The sequence below is a fragment of the Adiantum capillus-veneris genome, chromosome 21 (assembly GCF_014529385.1).
Source record: "Adiantum capillus-veneris isolate H3 chromosome 21, ASM1452938v2, whole genome shotgun sequence".
In the NCBI taxonomy this organism is placed as follows: Eukaryota; Viridiplantae; Streptophyta; class Polypodiopsida; order Polypodiales; family Pteridaceae; genus Adiantum; species Adiantum capillus-veneris.
The window spans coordinates 45,998,374-46,008,771 of record NC_140951.1 but is presented as its reverse complement, the minus strand read 5'-3'; the positions used below and the strand labels follow the sequence as shown (position 1 = coordinate 46,008,771).

The window sequence follows — 10,398 nt, the reverse complement described above, 5'->3', positions numbered from 1 at the left end:
GATCTCCTCTGTCTACAGTTATCTTTCCCACACAACCATAGCGGCAGATTACATCCTCAAGGAGAAATATACACACTACCTCTGTAGTCTTTGTCCTTAAAGCTCGCCCTTCAACCTGATTAGTTAAGTCTTCTCTTGCAAGAACCAAGTACCTCATCTGCTAGAGTCCTAAAGGCTGACTAGATCTCGAGGGTTCACCATTCAGTACCCCCCTATATAACGTGCATTCGCGGGGTATTAAAAAAATCCCTCTTTTAACATGTGTGAATGAATAAAATGACCCCTTATTTTAGGTTTTTTTTCCAAAATTGAATTTAAAAACTCCTTATTTTAATGTATCTCTGTTAAATTGCCTAATTTTTTTGCATTTTAAAACCCCTCCTTTCGAACTCACGTTATACATTAACATGATAACATAGTGCACTCCCCGAGGACTAGATCCACAACCCATTTGTAATGCATGGCTAGTGGATAAGTAGGATGTAACCTATCATGATGTCGCACATTTAAATACATTTGACATGCTACACATGATTCCACAAAGTGGGATACATCCTTGTACATACCTTTCCACCAATACCTTTCCTTTAGCTTTGAAAAGGTTGCCCACACACCATGGTGTCCAGCCCATAGGTTCTCATGAAACTCCTACATGAGCTTTAGTTGACTCTGTTTGTTACATACTACCCTTTGTGGTATAGCACCCCTCTGTTTTGGATGTTTTCATAAGTAACCATCCTGTAGAAAGTACCCATATTCTTTTCTGCGTATCCTCTTAAACTCATGCTCAGACCAATCACCCTATTTTGTTAAAGTACTCAAATAACGACCAATAAGCAACCAATCTCCTTCATACCCATCTTCTAAAAACAACTCAAGTGCACTAGATGTGCCAACATCATTATGCTCAACATGATTAATGGAGTAGAACCTTGTGCGTACATCTTCACTATCATCTACCATGTCTTACTCATCCTCATACCTTGCCCTTGATAGAATATCCGCTACCGGATTTTCTTTTCCTGTAATATGCCTGAATTCAGGATTCAAGGACTGTTAATGTAGGCAATCCATCTTAGCATGGCTATGTCTGGTGTTGAGCATCTTGTAATCATTCCAAGGAGTGGCAGACAATCTGTTTCCACAACCACATATGCTCCAATCAAGTACTCCTTTTCCCACTTTAGTGTTGTAACCATCATAACTCCCGTTTTACCTATGGGTAGTTCCTTTGTCGAGTACTTAGAACCTTGGCTCCAAACCATACCACATACCTATGTCCCTCTTTGTCATCTTGTCCTATTGCCCATCCAATTCCTGTCGGACTCGTATCCACTGTCACTATTACTGGCTTTCCACACTCATAGTTTACCTTTCTTAAAGTCGGTGCTTGTTGTAGCAAATCCTTTAGCTTTCTTATAGCCCTTGCTTGTGTGTCTCTCCAATGAAACTTTTGATTTTTCCTTAACAACTAGTACAAAAAATCTGCTACATGTGCATAATGTGGAATCCATATAACATAAAACACACATGCACCAAGAAATCTGCGAAATTCACTCACAAATATGCATACCTCCTTCATCTTTTGAATTGCATCAATTTTTGCTAGACAAGGTCGTCTCCCATTGGGACCACACATGTGCCCAACAATCAACACCTCCTTCACTCCAAACACAGACTTTTGTCCTGAGAGGGTGAGGTTCACCTCTTTCAGTCTGGATAGGATCTTGTCACAATCATCTATGTGTTGTGCCACAAAGTTGCAGCACCCCTTGGAATCCAAAGCTTCATCTTTATTACTTACTTCACATCCTTTGATAGGAACATCATCAAGAAAAGGCATAGTTACTTGGGGAATAAAGTCACGTAAGACCTTATTCATACCATTCATCATATGTGCAACGAAATTGGTTGCTCCCTGTGGTAAGGTACACATCCTTACCAAACCCAAAGGTGTCCTCATGGTAGTCAGATCCCTGCTTTCCATTGCTTGTTGGAACTGATCATACCCTGAGTACAAATCTCCCATAGAATATATTGCCCTTCTTGCAAATGCTTCTACAAACTCATCCACAATTGGCCCTGTACCCATATTCTTGATTGTGACTTTGTTGACCGGCTACATATCTTGGATGAAGCGCAAAGCTCCATTCTTCTTTGGTACTGTGAACCACCTGTTTGAGTATGGAGCACATGAAGGCTCCAAAATACCCATCTTGATCTTCTCACTTAACTTTGGTAAGTGAGCCTTTGGAACTAGTATTGGCAGTAAGTTCCAAGGTACATGAGGGATGGTAAAGATCACCATAGGAGCAACAATGGTAGGATCTACACATCCTATCTCATGTGGCTCAAATGCAAATGCTTTTCCATGTTTAGAGATCATCTCTTCAAAACATTCCCTTTCAACCTGTGTCAAGGAGTCCTCATTCCCAATCTTGAATTGCTTTAGAGACTCCTTTGTAAACGTGTGTCCAACCCCTTTTTGATCTTTGAGACTAGGTTGTAAAGAAGCGTGTTCTAGCTTTTCCTTGCAGTCCTTTGGCAAAGGAAGTGCCACTGGTTTTACCTTCTTTGCCACAATCTTGTACTTGGTGTCCACCTTTACTTCATGTTTATGCTTCCTATCCTCCAGTTCCCTTTGAAATGCCTCAACCACATTGTACATTTCAAGTGAGCACACTTTCACTATCTCATTTTGGTCCTGCAAAGGATAATCTACTATAGACTGCAGATCCTGTAATGTGTCCACAAAAGAAAACTCCTCAAACAGACCTGTTATGTTTTCATTGTTTCCTAGCATACCATGTTCTTTCCACTCCTTTTGTAGACTATGTACATGTTTGCGGAAACCTCGACTCAAGTTCTCCCATTTTAGAAAAGAGACACATCCATATTCTCTTAGACCTGCAAAACTTGTATAGAAAACCTCCTTATGTGAGAACCTTTCCCTTTTTGTACCATCATAATCTCGCTCTACAATGGTACCTGACCAAAACCCATTCTCTCTCAATGATCATAAAAATCTTTACTCAATCTGGGCCATGGGCGCTCTTGACGACTGTCACGATTTCTTTCATGATTCAGACAGACAGTGAGAAATTGAACAACATATTTTCCATCTTTACTTCGTATCCTAGCATAAGCAGAACCATCATCCATTACCTTTGTTTCCATTCTAACCCCTACAATGTAGGGTTGTCCAAGGATGAGATCATAAGAAGATGTGTCCTGTACAAAGAAATTATGCTCTTCCTTTACATCTCCAATAGTCACTTTCACACTTGGACAAGCTGCATATAACTCACCTGATGAATTATTTGCTACCTTAACCATCCAGCCATGATCTGTGTCCATTGATAATTTGCATTTGTTGAATAAGCTTTTTGACATTATGTTTATTTCTGAGCCATGGTCAGCCATGGTCAATCAAGGCAACAAATGGCTCTTCAAGATCACCCACCTTGACCATTTTCTCTGTCGTAGCTCTTGCCCAATGATTCCTGGAAAAGTGACTTCTTGGAATGGCTTCGTACTCCTCATCTCCATTTGAAAATTGTACTACTTTGTTCTTCCAGAAGAATGGTAGCACCCTACGACATCCTCATCATGCTCTCTGTCTTCCACTTGTATTAGCTGTGTCTTTAAGCTTTCTCCTCCAGATTGCGGGCGAATGGTGTCAACAAGAGTTTGCCTCTTCCTCTTGATGATATCAATGATCTCCTCGTGAAACTCGCGCTTGGCTATGCCAAGGACCTCCCCCAAGCTAAACTCTATTTTGCTATTCAAAATCCTTTCTTCTAGAACTTTCTTTAAGTCTATAGTAGCCTCAATATTAGACTGTAACTTATAAGTTGGAGTTTTAGGCTTACCTTTTGATGACTCATTTCTCCTCCCAGTGTACTTTCTTCCATAGTCGCTTCAGGTGGGGGTGCTTCTTGTGTCGGGGGCACTCAAGGAGGTATTGTGTCGCTTCTTCTAGTAATTCTTTTTGATGGTCCTTTGTCACCACTCTCTTGCCTGCACTTTTTTTCCACAAACACTTCGTTGTTTTGACGTTTTGCAATATAGGCATGCACTAACAAGGAGTCCATAGGGTCCTTCCATCTTGTTTCCAGACGGATACAGTCACCTGCTTCATGTAGGACTTCTCTTGTTATCTTCCCTTTCCTTGCTGGCTCCATAGCACTTGGCGACAACTTACCATTTTCTTCAAAACTCCTCAATGGTTCAATCTTGACTGTATAAGTAGATGCCTCGGATGCAGAGATGGCATGGCTAGTGGCCATATCCTCTACTAGAATCTGCATTCCTCCTTTGCCAAAGTTAGTCCTTAAGGGTAAAACTGTCTCTCTTACGTGAATCTTCCCATCCTTGAAGAAGACAAGATCTTTTCTCAAAGCTTCATTGAAGCCGTCACATTCTCTCCGAGCATGCTCTGTGCTGTCACACCATATGCATCTATGAACAAAACATTCTTTAGGTTGTTGTTTTTGCCTCGAAGATGGTGCCAATGGTTGCCCCTTCTCTTCAAGCTTTGTGAGTTTTACTTTTAAATCCATCATGCCTTTCACAATCTCATCTATTACAGCATCATCAACTTTTGGAAGTATAAAGGAAGAGGCTTTAACATCTTTTCAGAATCTGTGGAGGTAGATGGTGCACTACCAACAACCATCTTATCATATCTCCTTTTGCGCTTGGCAAGTAATGAACCAGCAGCTTCAACTTCGTTCCAATCTGTCTTGAGTCCCTGCTCAGCATCTTTGTCCTCAAGAAGTAGCTTCAATTGCTCCTGGAGCTCCTTTCCTGTTGCTTGTAAGAAGAGCTCTGTCTTTTCCGAGTCGAGTGTGGCCTTATTTGTCCTTGTGAGTTGAGCATGTCGTCGCTCAAACTCCCTGAGTAGCTCTTTTGGAGAGAGCCCCTCCTTTGGCTTGGCTACCCACTCCAGGAAATTTCTTTTTGTTATTCTCTCAGAGTCCTCCATGAAATACTCCTCCTTCATCGCTAGCTTGAACTCCTCCCAATTTCTTCCATGCTCATTCTTGATTCCTCTCACATGCTCTCTAATCTCAGGAGTCACAACAAGATCACAGCTTTGGAGCATCTCATCTTCTGGCACATGATGCAACTCCATCTCCTTTACATAGCCACGAAGATACTTTCTCACATCTTTCCCATTAAATTGATCCATTTTGTGCACCACTGCTTGAATAGCTTTGGTTGCTGACACTTCTCGTCTTTCTGTAGCATGCTGTTGTTGCATAAACAAGGAAAATGCTTGAAACATTTGCATTGTAGCGGGATCAAAAGGCATACCTTGTTGCTACGGATGATGATCACCCATGGTTGTAGTAGCTTGCATATCCCCACTAACTCACCATGACAAACTTCGCGTCGGGTTCACCAGAAAGTGTGTCAAAGAGTTGGCGGTCTTGCCAGGAAGGCGCCGGCCTCTAGCTGTGAGGGTTTGTGGGGGAGACTGTGAAGGCTTTCACTTAAGCAAGCTTAGTGTTTGTAGAAAATACATTGTGTAGCCATTGGAATCTTACACGCAGACACACACATACGCACACATGAAACCCTCAAAACAAAACAAAGATGAAAACATCAAGGCTTTGATCGTATCTAATCGAAGGTAAGATGAAAGGGTTCACTGATGCATTTTTAGCAGCAAGTCGTTGTGCTCCAAATAGACTGCAAATGGTTCTTTGAAACTGTAACTGGTTCCAAAGATGTAGATGTTTTGCCTAGTGATAAGAGTGAGCCGTGTGTACAAGTCTTCTTGGTTCATAGTAATATTAAGAAAGCAAGACTCAACCCCTAGAGGAGAATAAATATGTGCACATCAAAAGAATTAGAGTAGTCTAGTAGGGGAAAAAAAAGAGGACGTGGAGAAAGAAGAACTTCTCACAATTTTTCCAGCCAAAGAGTAACACAATTCTCTGTTGGAAGTGGATTTTATGGCTAATACAAACATTAATCCTAATATTTTGCACAAAGTGGAAGGGTTGAAAGGTTACACCATTGGGATTATTCATCTAAGAAAGTTTAGAAAGCAGTCCAACAATGGAGGAAAGAGATAAGAGAGACAACCAAAACACAAAGACCCACACAAGCTCAAGCCAAAGAAGTGAAGCACACCTCAAGACTTTGTGGTCTTGTAGCCAACTTGATGAAGTAGAAGATGAGTAGTAATACCCAACACCGTTTGCGAGCCACCAACAATGCGTCTTTATTGATGAAAGAAGGTTGCATAGAGTGTATGAGTATTACAAGTGAGGAGATAAAAGGCTTGAGGCATGAAGTAGCAAGCTTAAGATATGTTGGGCTGAAATTGAGAGAAAGTTTCACTCAAGGAGACGGCTAGGAGGTTGGGTCATGGTTTGATAGAGTGGTTTGATTATGGGGATTGCTTGAGCGCTTGATTGCTTGATGTCCAAGTGAGGGACAAGAGGCTCTTTTTATAGGTGAAGTTGCCCCTTGACGAAGATATTTGCTTAGAAATATCCAAGGGATTTGTGTGACAAGTGTCTATCTTTTCAAAATCTCTTGAAATTATCTTCAAAGTTTCTAGATCTTTCTCTTTAAGAAATATCTAGAGTTTGTTCTAGATCTTTCTCCAAGTATCTTCTCCTTGCCGTCACATGTCAAGGGTTAAGCCTCCAAGAGTTGTTGAGATATGGTGGAAACATGTCTATAAAGTATCTTCATAAAAAGTTGAAAGGGATCTTGGCATACATCATGGATGACATCAAACAAACTCGTAACCACTTTTCTAAGGGATTTTTCTAGGTCCATAATCACTCCAAAGTGCACCTACTATGTGTAGAATGACACCTCATGGGGTATACTATGACTAAGACCATAATCACTCCAAAGTGCACCTACTATGTGTAGAATGACACCTCATGCGGTATACTATGACTAAGGCCACTTTTGGCCATGCTACACATGTCATATGCCACCTACGATGCCTAGTAGATAGGAGGTATGTTTTATAGGCTCATTTCATCATGGCTCCAAGAAGAGGTTCACAAAGAAGCCTGGGATCATAGGACGAAGCCCATTCCCAACAAGAGTGACACATCAGACTTCGACTACTTTTTGCATGCTAAATAGAAAATACATATACTTATGCACACTTAAGACATACACATAAAATCCATAATATTGTAGGGCTTAGCTTCCGTTCCCACTATGCACGTGCCACAGCACGACAACGTTCACCTCTGTTTTTTTGACTTTGCCAGCATAAGTAGAAAAATCATTTGAAATCTCCAAAACACCCTCACTATTGGGTATCATTATCGCAATTCAATGTTGGATCATAGTCATTTTGGGTTGCCCCTTCAGCTGACCATATATCTGCAAAGGGTCCTGCCCACTCGTCTTGTGCTCTTTCAGACCCCTCGTCAGACAATTCCTCTTGCAATACTCTGTGCATGTGTGGGTGTTGGTTTGAATGCTTGTTCTGCCAACTATTGAACTAGAATAATCGGAGTAACCCTCAAGAAAGTCATGAAGGCCCCATCTCACTAAAAATGGGTCATCGGTTACCATTTCTCTTCTTCTTCGAGTTGAGAGTTTTGATCTTTCTGTTAAGAGTTTTAATTCAAGTTTTGTGCAGACAAAGCTTCTGAGATAAGCTAGATGAGGTGCAACACACAATATTGAGGGCTATGTCTTTCTGTGGGAGAGAGAGAGAGAGAGAAAGAGAAAGAGTTGGTTTGTGAGTTGACTGGCGTCTTTATCTGCTCATCTGCATGGGGTACCAGTCAATTTCCGCCACAAAACAACATGTGCTTGTTGAGGTTGGCGGGCGCGATTTAGAGTATGGAGGAGGAAGAGTTTGTCTACTGGCTGAGAGCGAGAGGAAAGTGCTGGCCGTGAAAAAAGGGGGTGGCTGCAACTAAGAGAGAGAGAGAGAGAACGTCCGTTTTGCAGACGAGTAGGGGAGAGAGAGAAACAACTAGATTGGATACATGTGCTCTTGTGCATGTGTGTACATAACAAAAAGAGCATTTTGGCAACTAGTCGAGAGAGAGAGAGAGAGAGAGAGATGGTCTGCATGCCTGATAGGTGAACGAGAGGGATAAAGAGAAAGAGTTGTTGGTGAACATGCTACAGGAAATGACCGGCCACATGGTTGGAGAGTGAGGGATAGAGAGAGAGAGAGATTGTTTAACTAAATCCACCTCATGCATGCCCAAACGTCTCCATGTTGATCATGCTGGGTGTTGTTTAACGGGTTGCTGCACGACAGAGGAGTGCGACTGCTTGGAGGTGGTGGGGTTGGAGATTGGGAGTGGTGTAGGGACAATGCATGTCAATGTTGTTGGCCCACGTCAGGCACTTGTGCCGACGATGACACATTTCTGCAAGCCTGCTTGTTATCATGTTGTACTTCTGTTGCGTTTTCTTCAACTTAGCTTTATGTTCACACCCCTTTTGTTGCTCTCTGGTCCCCCCATCGTGGGGCAAGTTCCCATGCGAAAGAGAGAGAATTGGAGAAAAAATTCAAAAATTAAATAAGAGTTAAGAAAATAGAATGAAGTATGCTTCCTCTCCTACCTATGAAGGTAGGGGAATAATCTACGAGGGTCTTTTAAGCCTTTTATTCCATCTTCTTGTTGTTCTTCCCGATTTTGTCTCTTGGCAATGTTTCTTACGACACTAGCCACTAGGCATGCGCTATTCATCTAGTTCTTGTAAAAAATCCTTTATCCTCTATTCTTCTCTAAAAAGCTACACATTTATGATATAATTTTTGACATAATTCCATAGAAATCTTCATATTAATGATAGATATGTTGCTTCTTGCTATCAAAGGGCTATGTAGCAACCTGAGCAATTTATTTATAAATTCTTTAATGCTAAAAAATGAATACACATTGGCTGACCGGCATAAATGACCATAGCTCGTAATGAGCACTTGAGTAATAAATGTACATATCTCTTATCCATAATAATAACAAGCTGTTCCGCAGCCCCGTGCGCCACTAAGCGACTTTTGGTAGTTTGACTCGATCAAACTTCCAAAAGTTGCTCCGTGGCACACGATGCCACAGAACGGCTTATTATTCCTCCATGTGCATGACGATGGGGTTCATATGGCCCGTGGGCATTGAGATGGGCACAACATGAGCAGTACTTGCTACTTGCCAAATAACATGGATCCAGCGAGCATAGAAACATTTGTTTTGAGCACCTTGCGGATTAAATGTGCGTCACGGGTGATTTGTGTACTAACATGATGTCAGCAGCTCTAGTACACGCCTGCTCACTTTCTTCGATTTCAGTGAGCTTTGGCAAGCGTTCGCAGGTCGACAAAAATTTCGGGATAGCTCATAGAGATTAGTCTGCTCAGATTTTTTATTCGGGCTCATTTCGGCCTCCATTTCCACTACAGGCAGTATTGCATAGGCTATTTCGTCATTTGTGCAGAATTTCTGTAAGTGCCATTTTCTGCATAACAGGTGCCTTATAGTCTTCTACGGTTTGTTATATATAACACGTGTTTTCCCGCTCTGTTTCTCCTATTTTTGGGCAATTCTCACATCAGGTGCAGCATTTACCATGGTTGCCAACAACAACACAGATGTGTTCAAGATGTTTGCTGTTGAGGACAGGTTGGATGGGGACAAGTGCCCTATGTGGGGTTATATGATGCAACATGTTCTTGTGTCAAAGGGTGTCTGGAACATTGTGCAGGGCATTGATGTATGTCCTGGTTCTGAGGATGTAGGCGATGTTGAGGATGTTGCAGGTCTTGCTGCTGTTAGAGTTGTTTTTCCTATGGCAGAACAAGCTCGTTGGGATGTTAAGGATGCGCAGACTCATGCATTGATTGCGTTTTCTGTGAAGTGCACCATTGTTCCTCACATCCGTTCAACAAAATCTGCAAGACACGCTTGGGATATTTTGGCTGGTCTTTATGCAAGTCGCAATGAGGCTAAAATTGCTTTGCTGTGTAAAGAGCTGAAGTCGAAGATTATGCATGAGGAAGATGATATGGACACTTTCCCTGCTAGTGTCAAGGATATCAATGAGCAGCTTTTTGCAGGTGAAGTCATTTCAGACAGTTCCCTTGTGCAGACTGTTCTTGATGCCTTACCAGATTCTTACCAGACTTTGGCTAGTACTTGGAGACTTATGACCCAAGGAAATCTAGAAGTTGTCAAGTTTGATGCATTATGCACATTGCTGTTGCAAGAGTCACTTTCCAGAAAAAACAGGACTAGACAGCGTGCAATTGAACATGCTTTTATTGCTTCTCAAAGAAAGGGTGGTAACAACAATGAAACCACTTCTTATGGTTCTGCTGCGAGTGGCAAAACTTCTGTTCCCAATGCTTCTGCTGGCAGCACTTCGTCTGGCAATTCTGGTGATAAGGGC

General features: G+C 41.8%; 1 protein-coding gene across 2 annotated transcripts; it reads right to left on the bottom strand.

Moving 5' to 3' along the window:
* Positions 1 to 1,294: 1,294 nt before the first annotated feature.
* Positions 1,295 to 6,412, bottom strand: LOC147430886 (uncharacterized). Of its 2 annotated transcripts, none has more exons than XM_086494468.1 (2): positions 5,320 to 6,412; positions 1,295 to 5,244 (listed from the first exon to the last, which is right to left on the bottom strand). In XM_086494468.1, the coding sequence occupies exon 2, from the start codon at positions 2,801 to 2,803 to the stop codon at positions 2,120 to 2,122; it is 684 nt and encodes a 227-aa protein (XP_086350594.1). In that variant the 5' UTR covers positions 2,804 to 5,244; positions 5,320 to 6,412; the 3' UTR covers positions 1,295 to 2,119. Both variants share the same exon structure in this region, with proteins under 2 accessions (XP_086350594.1, XP_086350595.1).
* Positions 6,413 to 10,398: the final 3,986 nt, after the last annotated feature.

Coding starts and splice junctions, on each gene's coding strand:
- LOC147430886 (XM_086494468.1), bottom strand. CDS start 2,803: ATGCTAGGAAACAATGAAAACATAACAGGTCTGTTTGAGGAGTTTTCT.